At 43.6% G+C, this 22693-nt stretch overlaps 1 protein-coding gene across 1 annotated transcript; it reads left to right on the top strand.

Moving 5' to 3' along the window:
- The first annotated feature begins 201 nt into the window (after positions 1-201).
- Positions 202-21754, top strand: SPP2 (secreted phosphoprotein 2). Its single transcript, XM_046644343.1, has 7 exons — positions 202-421; positions 508-632; positions 7632-7754; positions 8886-8993; positions 13762-13816; positions 17292-17386; positions 21642-21754. Exons 1-6 carry the CDS (start codon positions 355-357, stop codon positions 17351-17353), a joined length of 540 nt encoding a protein of 179 aa, XP_046500299.1. The 5' UTR covers positions 202-354; the 3' UTR covers positions 17354-17386; positions 21642-21754.
- The last annotated feature ends 939 nt before the right edge of the window (positions 21755-22693 follow it).

Genomic DNA, 22693 nt, shown 5'->3' with positions numbered 1-22693 from the left:
GAAATTAAAATAAAGAGAAATAAGCAGTGCATGCATGTGGATGAAATTCAAAGAGAGAAAAACAAACAGCCCACATGGAGTCCCCGAGCCTGTTGATGTCTTTTGCTGTGGGCTAAAGTCCCAAGTTGAGGTCAAAACTTCAAAAGTGGCCTCAAACTGGCACCTCTCCATAGGAAAAGCCAGCAGTAAATATTCACCCCAGGATCAATCGTTTCTGTTTAAGCCACGGACTGCTCCAGTGGGAGAGAGCAAACCAGGTCATGATTGATAAAGAGCAGCTTTCGGGAGGACAGGCCACCCCCAAACGCACAGAGCCAATCGCCCCAGCTCTGAATTAAAATTATTCATCCCAGAATGGAGATGATGGTGACGAAGCTGTTGATGGTGTTTGCTCTTGGAATGAGCTACTGGTCTTGTGCAGGTAAGGAACTCAATGCACGTAACCATGGCAGCTGCCCTGGCCCGGGTGTCTTGTCTCACTGTGTCCTCATGCGTTTGTGTGTTCAGGTTTCCCGGTGTATGACTATGACCCGTCCTCCTTGACGGAAGCCCTCAGCGCCTCTGTGGCAAAAGTGAATTCTCGGTCCCTGAGTCCATATCTGTTTCAGGCGTTCAGAAGCTCAATAAAAAGAGTAAGTGCCCGTCAGGTCGTCTCCATTCCTCTTCATGCTGCTTTCTGTTGCTTTTTTTCTTTCGTCAGTTCCTTGGGTACACTTTTTTTATTTTTCCAGTTTAAAAAGATAATAGCTAGTCGTCTGTTTCATCCTGCTTTTTGAGACAGAAAAGATTTCATTACGATGATTGTCGTAAGGCCCTTGAGCTACTTCGGGTGCCTGATTCTTCGGCTGTATTTTTCCCTCTGGCCTCATTGCCTATTTCCAGATGTCACCCTTGGCACGTCTTGCTTTTGTATCCCACGTCTCCACGGTTCCTCTTGAGATGTTTTATTAAGAACCACTCGTTTATTAGAAGGGAAGCTTTTTCAAGTTCAGTGGTTCTGCTCTTAATACTTATAGGAAATAACTTCTGGCTTTGGAACTACAGAAATCTGCCTTCCTGTGTCAATTTAGTAAGAGTCTGTTTTCCGTTAGCCTTGGGAAATAGGGAAAGACGAATTTTCTTGGGCTGCCAGTGATGAAGTCTGTGATAAATGTAGAAATATCCTTCAAAGGAAATGCAAAACCTAGACAGCAAGTCCCTCCCTCCTTCGGGATCCCGGGGGATTTTGTCTCCCAGAGGAGCTCCTGTAGGAACAGAAATGTCCTCAAGCTAGTTTAGGTTACGATGGGGGGTGGGGGAGATCCTATAAAGTTGTGGGTCCTACAAATGAGAACTCTATGCAGCCAGGCCACATGGAGCCAGCGTGGAGACAGCCAGGAGTCCAGGCAGCAACTACTCCCTCGAGGGGGCCAGAAGGCCACTGCTGTCTCTCTGTCTGTCTGCCCTCTTCTCTGCTCCCTGCTGCTGCCACCTTAGCTCACGCTTAACTTGCTCCCTCTCATCCCGTGAAGAGCACACGGCTCATGGTCCCCTAGCCCCAGCGCCCAAATACAGTACGTTCATCTGACACTTCTTCTTCAGAAACTGGCTCAGTTTCTCATTTCCAGATTCCCAGGGAATTAATCGAATTGTCCCACTTCTTTTCTCACTGGGTCATAGGTCATGGAGATTATGGGCTATGATTTGGTTAGGTGCCTGCTCAGAACAAGGCTGTCGGGGCCAGAGTAGGGTCCCTCACCCGGCCTGGATGTCATGGTGTGGAGGCCCTGAGAGATACGTGCAGTTAGCTGCCAAAGTGAAAGGTGAATTCCTTCTGGAAAAGCGCTGCACCAGAATAAAGAACCCCCCTCCCTGCACACTGGCTCTATCGGCCTCCATCTTTTGCATTTAATGACATCCACTTGCAGTGTGGGTGATTGGTGTCTTCTTGCCCAGCTTGCAGACAAACAGTTCAAATTTATTTGTAATTTAATGAGTGTTTGCTACAGAAGAAAGGTCGTAGTTAATTAAACCAGTAAGAGCATGAGGACAAGACCTGAGAGAACCCGTCACTGACGCTGTGGAAATCTGGCCTGTGGAGATGAACTGGCATGAGGCACAACACCGAGGGTGCATGCTGGCATGTGCGCCATCTTGGTGTCATAGACCCGAGCCCAGACACACATGCACCTGCCTATAAACACACTTCCATATACGTGTTTGTGATCTTTCATGAGCAGAAAATGAGATCCCTCTCTGCCTCCTGTATGTCACTCTTCTCTCTGGAAGTCTGTCCATTTTTGCTTCTCCCCAGCCTTTTCTGATTATCCAGATTCATTGGTCAAGCTACGTTCACCATGCGCCTTCCATGGAAACTTCCTTTCTTCTCCCATCGGGAGATTTCTTCTCCCTCCTCCTTTGCTCTCTCCTGGTGCTATTTCCTTTCTCTTAGGAGTGGTTCACATTTTCTTTATTGTACGTGTTAGCCATGCCTTCTGCAAACACCCTAAGGACGGCCCCAAATATACCAATTCTCTCCATGTTAGTAGACACAAAAGAGACTCAGAGGTGAGCCAAGTCCTCGGGAGAGAGATGAAGGAAGAGCTCACTGCACTGAAGGTACAACCAGCTCTCCAAAGAAGAAACGCCAGTGAGTGTGAAACATTTAAAAAAATATATTCAACTTGTCTGATAACCCAAAAAATCAGAATTAAGATAACAAGATGAAAAAGAATAACAAGCTCGAAAAGAAATCTCAAACACTGTTAGAGAGAATGGAATTCGGTAAAACTATCTTTGGAAAGCAATTTGGAACTATGTGTTAAACATATTTATAGGCACGTTAAATATTAAAAATAGCAAATATTTAAAACTTTTGATCTCATAGCTTTTCTTCTAGGAATATGTCCAAAGGAAATAAGTGGTTTAGTCATGTCTATATATGTGCTGGAGGTTTGGGGTAGAATTCAGTGGACTCAGAGCAAAGGGTCAGGCCCTGGTACATTATCCCTGCATTATATTGCTTAATAATCCCAATGGCTCTCGACCCCACTGCTCATCAGCGTCACCTGGGAGCTTGAAATATCCCTGATGTTCAGGAAGGATGTTCCACTAACTGAACCACAGTCTCTGAGAGTGGGGACCATATTCTTACATGCTCTCCTGGTCATTCTAATGTGCGGTCAGGGTTAAGAACCATTGGGTTTTAGCGATGAACTGGATCAAATATTCTTGCAACTGATTTCAAATTATTCACCTCTTGGGCTCCAAGTTTAAAAAAGGCTGGGAAAGGTGAGGCAACATGACTTCAGCAACCGTCGCTTCCTTGCTGCACTGTTGGCATTAGGCTCACTCAGCCTGTTCCCTCAGGGGACAGAAGTCCTGGAGAAAGGACAGGAGGACACAGAGAAGAGGATGGATGAGGCTGTGCTTTCGTAAGGCTCAGGTTCTACTGAGGAGAGAAAGAAATGGAGCGGAGGGAGAGGAGGGGAGGAAGAAGGGGGGGGGTGTACAATTCCATCATTAGACGAAGTTGGTTTCAGAGAGTGGAGGATGCTGTGGAGAAAACAGGTTGATGGATGGATGAGTCTGGACTGGGGCTGGGGCTCAGGCAGCCATCAGATGGGGCAGAAGTCCCCCCAGAGGCTGCCATATTTGAGTTAAGACTCATTCAGTGACAAGAAGTTCCAGCCATGGGAAGAGCAGTAGGAGGGTCCTGAAGGACAGAAGGCCCTGACAGAGGGTCTGGCTAGAGCCAACGGTGTGTGGGGGGGTGAAGTCAGAGAGGTGGGCCTGAGTTGGGACATGCCTAGGGCATAATCTGGAGAAGTTTGGGGGCTATTTTAAAGACAATGGGTGGCCCCTGCTGGGGGGTGGGGTGGGGAAGCCTTGAAACAGAAAAGGCATGAAGCCCTTTGCATTTGTGAGCATCTCTCTAGCTGCAGCCCGGGGTGGGATGGGAGGGAGGAAGCCCAGACAGGGACTGTGGGAAGCAGGCAGCGAGTTTCACGCGGCTGCAAGGAGGTGGGGCATGGATGGAGTCAGGGACCTTTGAAAGCAAAGCCACAGAAGGTTTGGAATCCTTCATGAGGTCGTGCCCATTTCCGTCCATTTTCGCCTTTTATCTTTGCATATTTTGCTTTTTTGCCTTTCTAAATTATTCTCAGCCAGCTCTACCTGATCTTTGCCTTTTTCCAATAATAAGGGGTTAGTTTAAGAAACCTGAATGATCACTGTGTTAGGCTTCTCCAGAGAAACAGAACCAATAGAATAAGTGTGTATGTATATATGTATATAAGTACTGTATGCATATACATACACACACACATATTTATGCACATACATGTTACAAACATATATAAATGTGCTATGAAGGACATTTGTGTGTGTGTATGTGTATGTATATATATATATTTATATATATATAAAATGAGAGAAAGAGAGGGAGAGATTTATTTTAAGGAATTGGTTCACGCTACTGTGGAGGTTTGGTAAATCCAAAATCTGCAAGTAGGCAGGCAGTCTGCTGACAGAATTCTTTCTTGCTCAGAGAAAGTCAGTCTTTGTTCTAGTCGGGCCTTCAACTGATTGGACAGGGCCCACCCACATTATGGAGGGCAGTCTGGTTTACTCAGAGTCCACCGATTTAAATGTTAATCTCATCCATAAAACACCTGCACAGAAATATCCAGAATAGTGTTTGACCAAATATCTGGGCACTGTGGTCCAGCCAAGTTGACACATTAAATTAACCATTACAATCATCGAAAGGAATTGTTATGGGTCTTTTATTGCTTGCATATTTTTATTACTTTTTGAAATAAAAAATATATGTTCATCATAAAAAGTCAGAACATACAAGAAAGAGAAAACCGAAAGTAACATCCATTATCCACTCCTCTGAGACACCCACTATGAACACGTGGGAAGATATCTTTTTGGCTCTTTTTCTATTCATATGAAGGTATAAAATATTTTTTAAGCAAAACAGGACCACCCTGGAAAGCACCACGGTTTATTTCCGCAACAGTCCTGGCTTCTGGATTTTCTACAGTTGGTTTCTTGTTGAGCCTTCAAGCGGTCCTACGTTTTTCAAACAACTCAGAGCAGAAATTCACCGGCGGAAAGTGAGTTCTGATGAAAAAGCGAATCTGTTAGGCTTTTCTCCATATTCTGGAAAGAGTGCTTAAAAGTGATTAAAGACACAAAAAAGGTTGCAAAGTCATCTCAGAGTTTAACAAAATTATCAGTACTCACAAAACCCACAATTGCATCTTTTTTGTTAAGGTTTTGGGTCCCCAGTTTGCTTTCATCAAATGGCTTTAAGGGGAATTGCTGAAGCGTGATCTGGGGTGGAGAGCCCGAACAAAACACGCCCGCTGGTGGAAGAGGCCTTTATTTTTATAAGACTCAGATTTAACAGCCAATAATTTAAAATATAAACAAAGGAGGGAATAAATAATGGCGAGGCTGAGTTTTCAGTCCTGCTTGTTTTCAAGAAACTCTACTTGTATCCACACTCCTCGTCCTGTGTTAGGAGGAGACATGGGGACCCCCATCCCAGGCTTGGTGTTTGCCGTTGATTTCCAAAACAAGATTTTCTCAGGCGCCTGGAATTCCCTGCCTGTTGTCTTGTCACCATCTCTCTCCTCACTGAGCCATAGGATGAATGTGATGTTCACTCAAATTTGCCACCAGGTGGGTTGAAGAACTAAAACGGAAGAGATTTTTGGAGCCTGGGGATGTTGTGGGGCGTGGACCATGGCAGGCTCCCAGCTGGCCTCCCTGCTGCCATCTTGTTTCTGCCCCAGTATGTTCTCCTTGCAGCAGACATGGTGACTCAGATCTTCTCTCTTAAATCTCTCTGAGAGCTTCTTGTTGCAATGAGAATGAAGTCTAAACACCTTCCTGTGGACTACGTAACACAGATGATCCAACACGCTCTCTCCCTCCCACATCATGGTGTAGGGTTCTCCTCTTGCTCATTTTGTTTCAGTCACAACAGCTAGACTGGTTCTGCCCCAGGACATTGGCTCTGCTTTCTTCTCCCCTGAGAGGCTCCTTTAAGTCTCAGCTGAAATATCCCTTCCTGGGGAGGAATCTTCCGGTATCATCACTAAAGTAACTGCTGCTTCCTCCCCACCCATTACCATGGTGTTTTTCCTTCATAGCATCATAACCATCTGGAATGATCTTGTTGAGTTTTCATTAATGTGTTTGCTGTGTGATACTCTCACTGGAATCTGAGCTCTGCCCCTAGTGCTGGAGACACAATGGGAACTCAATAAGTCACGAGACTTCCATGTCTTCAGAACATCATGGATTCATCTGAAAGCTGGGAAGCTTCCCCCAGGATCCTGCCCTTGGTGGGAAGGAGTAGAAAATCGTGTAATCTCATTCATAGATCAGAACTGATGGAGCAGGAAGTGGGGCTGGATTACCCCACACAGCTGAGATGTACTTGCTGCTACTTACTTATTTCAGGAATTATTAAGAAATTATGGAGCATTCTTTTAGGAAATTGATGCTTAAAGATACCTACAGTGGGGGCCTGCCCCATGGCTGAGTGGTTAAAGTTCTGCATACTCTGCTTTGGTGGCCCAGGGTTCATGGGTTTGATCCTGGATGCAGACCTACACATCACTCATCAGCCATGCTGTGGAGGCATCTCACATACAAAATAGAGGAAGACTGACATAGATGTTAGCTCAGGGCAAATCTTCTTCACCAAAAACAAGAATCAAAAAACCTACAATCGATTCTCATTATTTGCGATATTCACATTCTATAAAGACTGTGCAAACACTAAATTAGTGAAGACCGAAGTGATGCTCTGGGGTAATACAGGGTTAGGTTCCTGCAAGTCTCTGGTCATAATATTTTCGCAAGAATCAACACGTAACCTTGTTTCATGTGTGTTTCTGTTTAAGGACGCCTTATTTAATATGTATGTTGATTTCTTAACATTGAACTCATGGCCAATGGCACTGAAACTCGTGCCTGAACAAAGCTTCTCTAACACACGTATTTTCTCCATAAGGCACATCGCAGCCTTTTTGTACTTAGGAGTATTAGACAGCACTTCAGCACAACACTTGGGGACCATTTTAAACAGCAAATAACACCAAAATGAGAAAAACATGACGTGAAATAGACCACGAAAATGACACTTGTCCTCAGTAGATGCTGAAACAAGAAGAGAGAGTCACCTTGTCTGATCCCAGTTGGGAATGTGTGCATTGGGTGACAAGTTTTTTGCCGCTCTGCGCATGTCCATGAATGACTGTGAAAGGACCCTGGGTATTGATGTGGGGGTTATACATAAATTTTAGCAAGTAGGCAAATTGGCAAATATGGACACTGCAAATAATGGGGATCAATGGTAAAGGTAGGTCATTAGAAACAACGTCTACCTTGGGGTTAGGACACATATACTCTGGTTCCATTTTCTCATGAACAGATTGCCTTTGGTAAAACACTTCTTCCTCTGATCTTCAGAATGAGGGCATAGAAACAGGGGATTGCAAAGACAGTTTATAGTTTTAATGGTGGGAGCTTCTGTAACTTTTTCTCGTTGTTCAGGGAGAAACATGTCTAGCATTGTGAACTTCAGAAACACATCTTTGGCAAACTGATGCTTTGTTTTCATGAAGGTCAACGTCCTGGATGAAGACAGCTTGAGCATGGATATAGTGTTCAGCATTCGAGAGACGACGTGCAGGAGGGATTCTGGAGAAGACCCTGCTACCTGTGACTTCCAGAGGGGCTACTATGTGGTAAGTGTGGTGGGAAAGGCACTGACGTGGAGAAGTGCCTATCTTCTTCCACGACCTTGAGTTGATTCAAAGTCACGCCGAGAGCTTGGCCACTGCCTGGCATCCGGTCACACTGGGAGGCGCCACTGACTGTGGCCACACTGTGCTCCTGGGCTGGGGCAGAGCGACTCAGTGGTTACGGACTTGAGCTCTGGAGCCCATGGTCCTGAGCGATCTTGGCAAATTATTGAACCTCTCTTGCCTCAATTTCCTGCTCTTCAAAATGGGGATAATGATGGTTCCAGACAAAGGCAATACAAAGAGGTCAATACCAAAGAAAAATCCCAGAGATATTTTGTTCTATTTTAAGTGAATTTAAAACACCAACTGTGTTCCTGGTGTGAGTGGCGTTATTTTGTAGTTGACAGTTAAGTAATATCTGTTAAAGCCCGCCCTCCCCCCACCAGGCCTGGGCTCCATCGGGTCAGGACCATGGCACGTTCATTTGGGTATCTTCAGTGACCACAACATAGTCCAACAGTTGGTTAAGTCCAGCCTCAACAGGCTGGCACCATCAACCCCAAATTTGCTTGCCAAGGTGTTTACATTAAGACGCAGGAGTTCTCAAGGTTTTGTTACTTTATCAGTTTGGTTAGGAAGGGTCGCTTCGCAACAATGTAAATTCTGAAAGGGGGGTGCTTTGCTCTGTTTTCTCCATGAAACTTTTCTCCGCGACTCTGTTTTACAAAGGACCCAAATCCAAGGGTCACAAGCGTCTGTTTCTAAGGAAATCTGAGGCCAAAGGCAAGGAGAGCAAAGTCCTCTGGGTTCTTCTTGTTTCTTTTTGTTCGAAGGGGAAATGATCCAAGGCAGCCCACTCAGTGCTCACAAAGGGAACCTTTGCTACCCACCCCCCCCCCCCCCCCGCCCCCGGCCCCGGGACCCATAATGTATCAAGTGCCTAAGAGATATTTAAATATTTCATTTGTTTCTGCTTAGGTCTTAAGAAATTTTCATTTTGGGAAAATCGAAATGCCTCTGTGAATTCTTCCTATCTGTCTGCATCATTTTGTCAAGCCCTACAGTATTGCCTTGTCTCTTGCCCTTTCTGTAGGCTGCTGAAGATATAACTCATGGTTTTGCCTTTTCCAGCCAGCAGCGGTTTGCAGAAGCACTGTGTGGGTATCCGCCCAGCAGGTGCAGGACGTGTGGGTTCGCTGTAGCTGGTCCTCCAGCTCTGAGTCTAGCAGCAGCGAAGAGGTATGACCAGGGGCTTGGTGTCCTCCAGGACAGCACCTCTTAGGGGCTGTGACAAGCAGACTGGTGTGATAGACTAGGGGAACATCACCCAGGCATGGGCAAGCCCAGTGCGGCGTATTCAGCTGGATTCTCTCTTTAACCCCTACAATCTCGTTTTCAATATCCCTTACTTCTTCCAGCCTAATCTTTCACTTTCTCTGTCCCTCTCTCTGTTTCCCTGAGATTAGGGAAAGAGAGCTTAAAGTACCAATTAGCAAATCTTCAAAGTCTTAGATCTAAGTATGTGGCTCATTGGCATTGTGGTTTAGTGGAGCGAAGAGGGGCATTTTTGTTGGACCCGTGTTCAAAACTGTTTACCAGCTCTGCAGCTGAGGTCAGGATGCTCAGCCTTCAGGGTCTGCAGCTTCTTCCTCTGTTAAATGCCAGGAATAAAGACCACCTGACAGATTGTTGAGAGAATTGAGTAAGTTGATGGCCATGAAAGATCTGATTCAGCATCTGGTACCTAACAGATGCTCAGGGAATGGCTGGACACATCTTTTTTTCCTGCAATTGAAATTGATTTGTGATCATACTGTAAAATTAATGGTATAAATTTCTGACTTAAAGTTATGTTACATATTTATTTGTCTGTCTGTTTATTGATTGCTTTCCTTACTAGAATGTATGACTCATGAGGATGGGGAATCTGTTTTCGTCAGTCTAGGACAATGTTTGATGCAGAGTGGATGCTTGGTAAATACTTGTTGAATGAATACAAGAAAACTGAGGAATAAATGGTCAAGGGCACAATATGAGGAAGGAGCCTCTTGACTCTAATAGGAATAAAAACATAGCTGTTACATTATTTGTTTATTCATAATGCAATAACATTCTTGACAGGTATTTTTTAAATATTTGTACCATTATACCCTGAATCTGTCCAACAACCTCCTTCTCTACTCATGTTTTTATTCAGGTTTTGAAGATTTAATTCTGTAGTGAAAATAACATTATAAGACTGTACCATTTCAACTTCAAGAATTATACATAAAAGTTGATAATCCCATATTATTAACACATCCACACCTTAAATATTTTGTATAGGAGTCCATTTTAGAATTAGGGAGCACTGAAACTAGTGACCGAGGAGCTCCTGTATAAGGGATGGTTTCATTGCTGGAAAGAGAACTCTGCACATGTTTTTAAGACTTTCTCCACACAGTGTTCCCTTGAGCATCTCCTCATTGCTTGATCTTGTTCACACTGGCAGCTTTTGAGAATCATCCCCAGGTGATTTCCCCAGGATCCTATTTTCTTGGTCCTAGGCCAGTACCAAGGGCCTCCTGTTCCAGACTCTGCTGAAGTATCTAGGAAACCAAATATGTTTCACAGCTAACACACTCACACGCTCGTGGCCCAGCAATGACAGGGACCAAGCATATCATTTCACAAGCATTTTGTTTGTGTTGATTTTGTGGTTTATATGGGAAAACCTAGGGAGGCAGTGAGGAGCAAGACAAGAAAAGTCCCGGCCCTGGTGGAGTTTATAACTGAGTCTGGGGGACGTCTGTTAAACAGGGGTTGCTCTGGCTACAGGCAAGCATGTCGGAGCATGTGGGGAAAAGATGGAATATCGTGTGGGAGGCAAACAGAACTTCCCTGGGGAACTGAGCTCGAACCAAGAATTAGGGGGTGGGTGGACATCAGGACAAAGGCACAGGGTGTAAGGGTGAGGGAGGAAAAGAGATTTCAAGCTCAGGGGAGATCATATAGGAGTACCCGAAAGTGTGAGAGAAGCTGGAGGGTTGAAATAGACAGAAATCCATTGACTGGAATGAGCAAAACATGGAGGGAGAGAGGGATGGGGCTGGAAAGGAACAACAGCCAGGTCAAGATGGACCTCTTGGGTCACGTCAAGGATCCCTGGCTTGATCCTAATGGCAATGGGACTATTGAAGGATTCTAAGTAGGATGGCGACAGAATAGATGAAGAATAGATTGGAACTAGGTCAGAGTAGATGGGGGTGCTAGGAGGCTGGCAGGACAGGTGAGATAGAGTGCTAACTGGAACTAGGAGTTGGTGGTGAGTGTTGAGAGAAATGGATTCTGGTTCAGTCTATGACCTTTAACACAACTGAAATTAATTAATAAATGTCCCCCTAATTTAACCTCTTTTCCATGGCTGATTTGGGAAGTTGGTTCTGATTGTTTGTGCAACTCACAAATCTGTTGCAACTCTCTAATTGCACAGCGAAGACCACTCATTATTCTTCCAACCTCAACCTTTGTAAGAAGACTGACACTAAGTTAACTTAGCCCCCGAAACAAACAAGAGTATAAAATAAACTCCCAGTTTGCTTTTCCTCAAAGATTAGGATATCGTAAAGAATTAGGAAAAAATAAAAAAAGAGAATTCCTTAAAGAATTCTTCAATTCAGAAGAAAGAAGAGAAAACAGATGGAGATATAAAGTAACTCTTGGAAACTCTAAAATAGATTTCTTACATGAAACAGAAAAAGAAATTAGAAAACAGCTGTTAACTATTTTCAAGTGAAATAAATAGTGATATTACAGACATGAAAGACCACATAGACTAGGATGAATTTAGACATAGAACAAATAAATCATTGTTGGAAGGAGGAAATAGAAGAAATAAAACTGAAAAAAAAATCCCAGAGTAATGAAAATAAAGATCACTTGAAAAACATATGTAGAATATAGATGAATTTCCAGAGAAAGAAATATAGTATAAAGAAAAATGGAAGTCATGGAGAATAAGACCAAAAATCCCAATTATGACGAATAAGGACTTAGATCAAATGGAAACTATCTGGTGAGGATATAATGAGAGAAACTGTCTTGAATATAAGAAGTTTGGGTTTTCCCCCACATAATTTTAAAGAGTATAAAAGCTGTAAAGAAATTCAAGAAAATAAATTTCCAAATTTGCTGATATTTTCCTCTCCTTAACCAAATAGGTATTTGAATTATGGGTCATTTTTATTTTTTTCATTTTGAACGTGAAATGCGTAGAGGATAAAATGTTTCTGTATGTGCAGTCAACCACACAATGGAGCCATCGCCATCAAGAGTGTAGTCCTAACACTGCAGGGGGATGAGTGACCTTGACTTTAGACAAATCCTTCTGATTTGGGGTGGATGGCATGAGGTTTGACTAGGGTTTCAGCCAAGAGACACAAAACAGTCCAAAAGGGAGACACTGAGGAAGAATAACTCAACAGGAATTCTGAGCTCAGGCGAGCAGAGGCGACAGTTGTTTCATTTATTGACTGTCTTTCATTTCAAGAGATAGAAATTCAACTAGAAGCAGCCTCAGTCAAAAGGAATATTTCCTTGGATCATATTCCCAGACTGGAAAGGAAAGAGTTGACCTCACGGACATCTCAGCTTAGTCCTTCAACACTATCTGTGCCACATTCATTTCCTCCTCTCCTCTGCCTCCCCCTTCCCCACTCCTCTCTCTACCTTAACTGCAGTCGAGCTTTCTTCCTGTAGCAGGAAGCAGAGCTACAAGCCACTCCAGATTCTATCCTCTAAACTTAGGAGGAAGAGGGAGCATTTCTCTCCAGCTCCACTGGAGATAACTCTTGGCTTTACTTCCATCAGCCTGACTTATGTCATGTGTCCCCTCCTCTATTTTTTTTTTTTTTTGAAGAAGATTGGCCCTGAGCTAACATCCGTGCCCATCTTCCTCTACTTTATATGTGGGACGCCTGCCACAGCATGGCTTGCTAAGTGATGTGTAAGGTCCGTGCTTAGGATCGGAACTGGGGAACCTTGGGCCACTGAAGCAGAGCCTGTGAACTTCACTGCTGTGCCACCAGGCTGACCCCCCTCTTCTTTTTAAAATAACACCTTTATTGAGATATAATTAACGTACTACACAATTCACACTTTCCACGTGTACAGTTCAGTGGATTTTAGTGTATTCGTAAGGTTGTACAACCATCTCCACTGTCTAAATCCAGAACATTTTCATCATCTCCAAAAGAAACCTCATCCCCATTAGCAGTCATTTTCTATTCCTCATTCTCCTCAGCCCCCCTCAACCACTAATCTACTTTCTGTGCCTCTGGATTTGCCTATTTTGACCGTTTCATATAAGCGGAATCATACAAGACGGTTTTTTTTATGACTGGTTTATTTCACTTAGGATAATGTTTTGGAGGCTCCTACTTGTTGTAGCATGTTAGTACTCGGTTCCTTTTCATTGTCGAATAATATTCTATTGTATGGTGGGACTGTGTTTGGTTTATCCATTCATTAGTTGATCAACATTTGTGTTATGTCCCCATTTTGTCTATTGTAAATGATGGTGCTGTCAGCATTCATGTGCAAGGTTTTGTGTGGACAAATGTTTTTATCCGGACTTTCAGTGGCTTCATGAAGACCAGCTGTGCACACCTAAACTGAACGCATTATAGGGAGAACACTCCAAAATTTGACCTAAACGCAGTCTATTTGCAAGTCCATTTAACATTTCCGTCTTTCTGGCCCCCAACATTTGGGAGTAATTTTGAGTCTAGTGGAAAGCTTTTTGGTCGATTTAAATGATGTAAATTATTCTTACCCCCATGCTTTTTTAGACATATATGTTTGATACCATATAAGGTGATTTAATATAGAATACTGTCTTTAATTTCATTAAAAATGAATTATATAATAATACACCTGAGTCCTTCAGATAATATCTGCATTTTTTACACGGTCTCTTCTTTTTCTCTCTTTCACGTGCTGATACATACTGATGTCTAAATTTACTTAGTTCATTTTTGGGGACACATTGGGATCCTCTAAATGGAGAAACAATTATCTGCTCGGTAAGCTGAAATCTGTTCTTTTTAACGTTTCTTTCTTGAAACAACTTCATATTAAAGCTTTCTGTTAGTGAGTCATTTAAAACTAGAAATATCTACACATAACCTTTGAACAGTTACAGTAATTCCAGGAAATAAATAGTTTCTTCTATTTTTCGTTCTCTTCTTAACACTAGGCCATAGCGATACAACTTTTCATTTAGATATCCCTTTATGTTTATTCAGAGATTTTCCATACATGACGGCCCCAACATCTCTGCCAATAAGGCGGAGATGATGTTGGTTTTCACCTTGAGAGGGTCCCCAGACTTGAACATGCTTGTTCCCTCCTGGGTGCATGACTGAAGTAGGGGGTCCAGGTATGCAATGATGTGTAGCTGGGCGGATCTAGACCAAACCTCCTCTGACTGGATGGGGCTGAATTCTGTGATCCTCCAGCTATGTGACTAAAACTGACCATCACTTCAAGGGTCTTAGTTGAGGGAGGGAGGGCTCACCTTTTTCCTTCTTGTGTGGCTTCCCCATTAAAGTGGGATTGGTCAGTGTCCTGTGGCTTAGAGAACATTCTTTCATTCCTGAGGCTTTTTCCTATTGGTGCTGATGGCAGCCAAACTCTTTGGTGATCTCCCACTGCTTCCTTGCTTAGGAGGCATATTTGGGGCATCAGTAATAAAATCACAGACCATTCCAGAAGTGGTCAAAGGGGCCTTGCCTTATGGCTGTTACTGTGTTACAGGTCTCATTCCTGACAAATTCAGAAATGAACAATTTTATGAATGGTCACTGGGTGATGGCCCTATTTTCTTCCATAGGACACCAAGAGATCATTTTCTGATCAAGCTGGACTCTGTTGAAGCCATTTCATAGAGATAAACCTATGAAATACAAAATATTTTAACTGAAAATGAAAAGAACAGTACTGCATAAACTTGCTTTGCAAAGGCTGGTCTGGTGGTGTAGTGGTTGGGTTTGCGTGCTCTGCTCTGGCGGCCCGGGGTTTGCAGGTTCGGACTCCAGTGGGAACCTATACACTGCTCGTCGGGCACAATGCTGTGGTAGGGTCCTATATGCAGAGCGGAGGAAGATTCCCACAGATGTTAGCTCAGGGACAATCTTCCTCACACAAAAAAAAGAAAAAAGTAAGCTTGAGGCATTAAAACTCACTTAAAAATTAGCAGGATTAAAAATGTCACATCTGGCTCAAGAAATCGGCATTGACCTTTTCTCCTGCCCCACTTTGGGTGTTTTCTGAAAAGCCCAACTTGATCGCCTTTTTGCCCTCCCCCCCTCAATGGTACTTTGCAGGAAGCAGACAAAATTAACACTCATGCAATTCCTCCCTTTTACAGATCAATTTTCTCATTTAATCCTCATGATAGCTCTGTAGACAAAGTGTATTACCTGCTCCCATAGAATAAAGGAGGAATAACTCATGGCGTTAACTGTACACAAAAAATCACCTGTGCTAGTTGCTTGACATAATTTTCTCCTTCAACCCTCACGACCATTCTGTGAGGTGGCACTGGGTTCCTTCCCATTTTATAGATGAGCAAACTGAGGTTACCGAGTTTCGGAAACTTGTCCAAGGCTATGGTGCCAACGGAGAACTTTGATCCTGGTCGTGAGTGGCAGAAACAAGGCTTTGATACGGATCTCTCCGAGGCTAAAACCTCTGTTTTTTCCATCCTGTTTTCCAAGAGAATTGTGAAATTCCTATTTCAGAGTTCATTAAAATGAATAACATGGATATTAATATTTCCTTGAGCTCAGTGTCTGATCCTCATTAGGCATACTCCAATTTACTTGAAGTGCTAGGACTTACAACCTGAGGCTTGATTTAAGAAAAAAACTCCTAAGTTTTAGACCTCCTCCAACTTGTCACTTTGGGGGAATATACAGTTATTCTAACAAGGGGACCACCGCTGAGAACATTTTTTGAACATTTCTTTTAGAATTGCCTTCAGAATCTATGGTCCGTTCTTTTGAATCCCTGTAATGGTGGAAGATATTTGTCCTCTGATTTGGTTTTGGAAATAGCCAAAAGCCATCTGGAAATAAATGTAATTAATCAGATTAATAACCAACTTGGGTGTGTTAGTTATCTATTGCTCTGTGTTGAATTACCCCAAAATCTAGCAGCTTAACACAACAAATGTTTATTATGTCACAGTTTCTGAGGGTCAGGGACCCAGAAACAGCTTGGCTGGGTTTTTCTGGCTCAAGGTCTCTGACAAGGTTGCAGACGTGCAGACGAGATGTACACTGGGGCCGTGATCTCATCTGAAGTCTTGAATGGGGCTGAAGGATCCACTTCACATGTTACTCACATGGTTGTTGGCAGGCCCCAGTTCTTCACAGGCTCTTGGACTGATGGCTTCAGTTTCTCCCTCTCCACAGGGCTGTCTGGATGTCCTTAAAATATGACAGCTGCCTTCCCTGAGAGAAAATGACAAGAGAGAGGGAAAGAGAGAGAGAGAATGAGCAAGCAACAGAGCACCCAAGACAGAAGCCACAGTCTTTTATCACCTAATTTCAGACGTGATATATCATGACTTCTACGTATCTAATTTAATTTAATTTATTTATGCTCTTTTGGTGAGGAAGATTGGCCCTGAGCTAACATGTATTGCCAATATTCCTCTTCTTTTTTTTTCTTTTTTCTCCCTGAAGTCCCAGTACATAGTGGTATATTCTAGTTGTAGGTCCTTCTAGTTCTTCTCTGTGGGATATCGCCACAACACGGCTTGATGAGTGGTGCGTGGGTCCACACCCAGGATCTGGACCAACAAACTTTGGGCCACTGAAGCAGAGTGCACAAACTTAACCACTAGGCCAGGGGGCCAACCCCATTCTGCATATTTTATTAATCACACAGACCAAATCTGGTCCAATGTGGGAGGGGGAATACTCAAGAGTGTGAATGCCATGAGGCCATCTTGGAGGCTGGCTACTGCATGGGGAGAATACCATTTGGGACAAGAAAATGTTATAAGGATATAAATTAACGGGACTGATCCTTTTTCTATGCCTCAGAAGATAATTCAGAGCTAAATTCTAAAAACATTTTGGGCCTTGGGAACATCGTTGACAGAGATGTGATGCAGCCATCTTAGAGACTACTTTGAACATGACAATTTAATTTAATTCAACAAACGTGTGTCACAAGCGCTGGGCAGACCCGGTGGAGGACCGAAAGATAAATGTGACAGTCCCTGCCCTCGAGGGCTTACAGTGGAGGCTGAGACAGAGCACACATGGAGAGAAATAAGTATGGGATGGAGCTAGACACCACGCAAGAGGGAGTGAGGAGAGCTCGATAAGGGGGATGAAGTTACCACGTTCTCGGGTTTTCTCTCAGCAGTGTGGCTTCCGGTCATGCTAGTCACAGTCCTTCTCATTAATTTGTAGTCACGTAGTCCACGTTGTCTTAGGTCTTGATGTAAGTGACAGAGTCTGTACATTCCCTTCCTACCTTTAGAGATCATGAGAAGGATCTCTCCTCCTGGAGATAGAAGGAACCGAACCAACGGGACAGAGTGAGAATAAACACTGGCTTTGAGTGACAGCCTTGAGGTAAGGGAACACAGGTAAAAGCATGTGTATTTAGAAATAGAAGCTACTTGGAGTGAGTGCCCTGAAACGGCTTCTCTCACACCTCTACTATGCTATGCAGCCTGCCTCCTCGCCTTTCCACCACCTCCTGTCTCTTCCCAGATGCCCTTCCTCAGTCGTCTCCTCAGTCTTAGGCAGCCTCAATCTTTTTCCTGTGGCTTTTGTATTTGTTGCCACTGATGTGATCGAGTTTCTCCACCTTAAGAGCAAACAAACAGAACGGCCCCTTCCTCTGATGCGGTCTCTCCATCCCAGCACCGCCTTCCCCCCCGCCCCCCCCTTCTCTGAGAAGCCCATTGACACAATTGTGGTCTGCGGCTGCAGCCTCAACCTCTTCACCTTCCATTTACTTTTCTGCTTTTTGTCAACCGGATTTTAATCTTTCAAATCCATGAAATCTGATCTGCCTTCCTTTTCTTGATCAATAATTTAAATACTGGTGACTCCTTGTATTATCTCCTTAACCCAATTCATTTCTTCTTCTATAGATTACTCCGTCATCTCTCCCACTTGCTTGACTTTATCAATGATGTGCAATTACTTTCAAATATGCACCTCTTAGCACACTCTATCCTGAGATCTAGGTCCTTATTTCTACTGCCCACTGGGTGCACTTGCTGTGGATACCACGTGAGCTCCTGAAGCTCAGCCAGCCTCCTCTGCAGCTCCCTTGCTTAATTGAAGGCATCATCATCCACCTAATTTTCTCAAGCTCAAAATTTTAGAGCATCATTGACTCTTCTTTACGCTTTGTCTTCTCCTAACATCCACAGGGGTCTGGTCTTAGTGATTTCATCCACACATTTTCTCCAGCCTTGGCCCGTGACTTCATTACCATCACCACTGAACTGTTGCTTGCATTTCTTGCCTCAGGTCCTGATCCCACGCTGTCCACCCTGCACGCTGTCCTCAGGTTTATCTTGAAACACAGAGGAGACTCTGATCCTTCTCCGCTTATGCTCTCTAATGCCCACTTCACTTATGGGATAAAGCAGAGGTGTGTGAAAGGGAGACACTGAGCCGGGGACAGCCCATTTGCCCCCACTGCTGTGGGAAGCTGGTGACTGAGCCTCGGTCTTCCAAACACACACAGCATCACTGAGTCTCACGGGTGTATGAATTCCCAGCTACCAAGGATTGGAGCAAATGTAGCTATGTGATTTTAAAGGCTCCCAAGTGGTAAAGGGACATCACGAAGGGCACATGTAAAAGAAATCTTCACCTGCAGTTATAGAGATCGGTCCCATGTACATTCATTTTTGCACACACACACACAAGTTAATAATAAAGCTTGAGCTTTCACGGACTTTCCGGTTTACATAACACTGTATGCCTTCAGGGTAAAGTCTGAGCTCCCTAGAGTGGCCCACAAAGGCCTTGGTGATCCGGTCCCTCCCACCTCTCTAGCCAATCTCTCCCAAGTCTGCTTAGCCCCTAAGCTCCTGCAGGACTGAAATACTTGCCCTTCCTCCTGCTGTGACCTTCACCTGGTCAATCCACCTGGCTAATTCCTCCTCAACATTCAGGTCTCTGCTCAGTGTCACTTCCCTTGGGATGTCACCTCTGACCCACTCCCAAGTCAGAGATATGTCCCTTTATGGGCTTCCCTAGTGTCCTCATGCCAGGACACTGCAATTGCTGTCTCTGCTCTGCCCATCTGGCTCCACTAGCCTCGCCAGGCACAGGGCTCAGGGAACTTCTTTTGCCATCGTCTCCCAGTGCCCTGCACAGAGCCTGACACGCAGCAAGCATTCAGCAAATATTTTTTGAGCAGATGACAGACTCCTTTGCTTTGGGTTCTGGAGATTCTCTCATCAAAAAAAATCAGCTAAGCATAGTATAATTAATTTTTAACCACTGGAATCTGAAAGAAGTCAACTGACATTTTACTAAAATAGAAGGAAAATTTACCAGTGAGGCCATATTGAATGAAAGATGCAAATGGTAGGTTTTCTTTTTAATCTCTGTGCGTCCTAAAAATAAAACCCAGCTTCACACTGAGATCAAGAAATTGCTCCATATGAAGACAAAGATGCATCATCTTCCTTTTTTATAAATTTAAATCATTTCTTTTTGCTTCGCAGAGCATCCTCAGGGGGGAGAAATAGAATTCTCAATGAATTGGTTGTATTTTATTTATTAATAACATGATTATATTGGGTGTGTACCCATATATGTATTGCAATATGAATTCATGATCTGATTTCTATAAATAAATTGATCACTTAAAAAATGTCTCTTTAAGGTCACCATGGACAAAGGGCCACACACTGCTGCCCTGGCCTGGACATTGCCTTGGACCTAAATCCCAGTTCTGACCCTGCCCTCTCATGACGTTCAGCAGGGAGATTTCCACCCTGTGCTCCGAGTTCCCTAGAGTCATAAGATGAGTCTAGTAAGGCCGGGACAGGGGTCCAGTGAGGAGGCAGATCCACTGGCTGGAATCAGCTGGCCTGGCTCCGCGTCTGCTCTGCCGCTTGTGAGCTTCGAGACAGTGATCCAGCCCCTTAACCTCTCAGGCTCAGTTCCTTCAAAGGTTTATTATTATTTTTGTACTTGTTTTCTCCCTGTTAGCCCATGATCTCCTTGAGGATGGATGACCTTGTCATCCTTATTAATTATTTTAAGGTCATGATGCTAAGAACAGTGTCTAGACTATAATAAGGGTTCAGTCAGGCTGGAAGGAATGAATGAATGCATGACAAAAATCAGGATGACTTTTTTCAAATTGTGAATGACCTTTTTCTGTGGGGGAGCTTCCCGAAGGCACAGACTTAGGCTCATAGAGCACAGAATCCTCAGAGCCTGCCTCAGTTTCTGCAATCAACTAGGAGCTGAGTGCTTTTGTGATTTGGTAAATACTGTTCCAGGATTCTTTCAGGTTGCTAGAAGATCATTCCATACATAGGAGTGGATAGTGAAAGGTGATGCAGTCATGTGCCGCTTAACGACGGGGACAAATTCTGGGAAATGCATTGTTAGGCAATTTCGTTGTTGTGCGAACGTCACAGAGCGTACTTACACAAACTTAGATGGTACAGCCTACTACACACCTGGGTTACATGGTACCAGTCCTATGGGCTCACTGTCGTATATTTGGTCTGTTGTTGGAAAAACCATTATGTGGCATGTGACTGTATTTCAACAAAGAGCTCTGAATTTTGTTCTTATTTGCTAATCTAAAATAGGAACTATGGAAAATCAGGTCCCAACTCTCACATTGAATGCAATCTATTTGAAAGTCTCGCACTTTCTTGATTTTACAGCTGGAAGAGTTCTGCCTTTTTCATTACGTCATAGCCAGAAGACCACACACCACACGGAGTGCACCCAAACCACCACAGGGCAAGGGGCTCACTTTCCCCTACATTGCAGCATCCATTAGTGTGGAATTTCTAACCTCTATGCCTAAGAGCAGCAGAGGAGGCAATTCTTAGGCCTTTTGGCCATAACTGCATGGTGAAAGAATCAGTCTCATGATTTTATCGATTTGTTCAACAAGTGTTCATCCAATGCCACTTTGTGCCTGGCCCCTGCACCAATGAAGATGGGAACTCTCAAGGGTGCCTGGGTCTATGTTTGGACGCTTCACATCCATCGCCTTATGTAAATCTTGCAACAATCCAAATGAGGCTGTCACTATCATCTCTGTTTTGTAGATGAGGAAGCTGAGGTGTTAGAGGCCCTGCTCTCAAAGGGGATGTTGGCACTGAGACTAGCTCTTGATGTTTGTCTGTCTCCAAAGCATCTCTTTTTCTTCCTGGGATATTCTGCCTCATGCCAATATCTCCAAGTTTAGAAAATAGCAAGAGAGGGCAAACCCTCAAAGATTATTTGTCTAAGGTACATTTTTCATGTGTGGAGTGAAGCTGGATATGTAGCAGCCAACTAGAAGGCAAAGACTTTAATTGATGGAAAGGGTTGACAACATGCCTACTTACGAGCAACCACACGGGAGAAGTGAACCTGAAATATGCGCCACTCAGTGAGCTTGCTGAGTGAGTTCCATATTCGGGGATCAAACCCTGCATGTGTCTCTCACCCCTTATCTTTGTTCAAAGAGCTGGCTGCTTGGCATAGTTGCTGTAGTCTCTGGGGCCATCTTGGATTCCTTTTGGAACAGCACCCAGGAATCCTTGGTCCTGCACCTCCATAGTAAGAACGTGAAACGTACGCCATTGGGTCTAATCTTCCCCTTCCTTCTCTCTTTTAACAGCAAAATACATCCGAAGGAATAGAAGTTCCAAGGAAGAAAGATGTTTTATGAATTGTGTAGTTTTTCTTTCCATGGGTTCCAGTCTTTAATAAAAGTCTTACTTTTCCTCTTTCTTTCATTGCTTGATTTTTTTAAAAAATGAGAGTACTATAACATTTTTTGATAAGAAGCTATTAACACGAGGAGACTGGTGTTAGCTAAGGATTTTAGGAGTTGAGGACTCACAAAGTGCCCATGTTTCGCATAATTATGTCAAATGTGTGTTTTAGATCAAAATACAATTGTCGTAGTTCCTTGTCTTAAAAACAAAATCAGCCCCAGGCAGCTCAGTGTCAAGAGTGTCTTTCCTTTTGTGACTCATTTTAATTTTTAAAAAGTAGTCATCTGGTGATTAAGGGATGAGAGGCAACCTCCTCCCCACCAGCAAAATGCCCTCATTACTTCTTTTCCTTTGGATTTCTCAGTCAAGGGATCAACAGCAAAGCTAGCTTAATGTCAAAGCAGATACCTCCAGGAGAGCACCCAAGGACTGTCTGTGTCCCCAAGGCACTTACATAGAAGTGCATCCCAATTTGATGAGATTCCTGGAGCCAGGTCTTTCTTTGGCCAGCCTGCTGTGGGGCTGACCGAGCACGCGCTGGGAGGGTTAGAGGATGTGAGAATCCCCAAACCCAAACGCAGTCCCTCGCCAGCAGGCCTGAAACGCTCATCAGTTCCCACGGCTTTCCATGAAGATGTCACGAGCCTCTGAGAACTATTTCTGGATGGATGATACTTTGAGACATTATGGGCCATTTGTTGATTTAAATGTGACTGTTTATTCCTACAGCTTTTAAAGGTCTGAGAAAACCAGTCCCTACCTCACCCCTCGTCGTCTGTGTTTTTCAGAACTTTCCTGGCTATTCCATATATTTATTTTATTTCAACTTTAAAATCAGAAGTCAAGTTAAGAAAAAAAATTCTGTTGATATTTTAAATCGAATTAATTCCATTGAATTTGTAGATTAATTTATAAAAAATTGACATCTTTAGCCTTTTGAGTTTTACTCTAT

Source organism: Equus quagga, chromosome 17 (genome assembly GCF_021613505.1).
Source record: "Equus quagga isolate Etosha38 chromosome 17, UCLA_HA_Equagga_1.0, whole genome shotgun sequence".
In the NCBI taxonomy this organism is placed as follows: domain Eukaryota; kingdom Metazoa; phylum Chordata; class Mammalia; order Perissodactyla; family Equidae; genus Equus; species Equus quagga.
The sequence above is the reverse complement of the archived record's forward strand: the minus strand, read 5'-3'. Positions and strand labels throughout refer to the sequence as shown.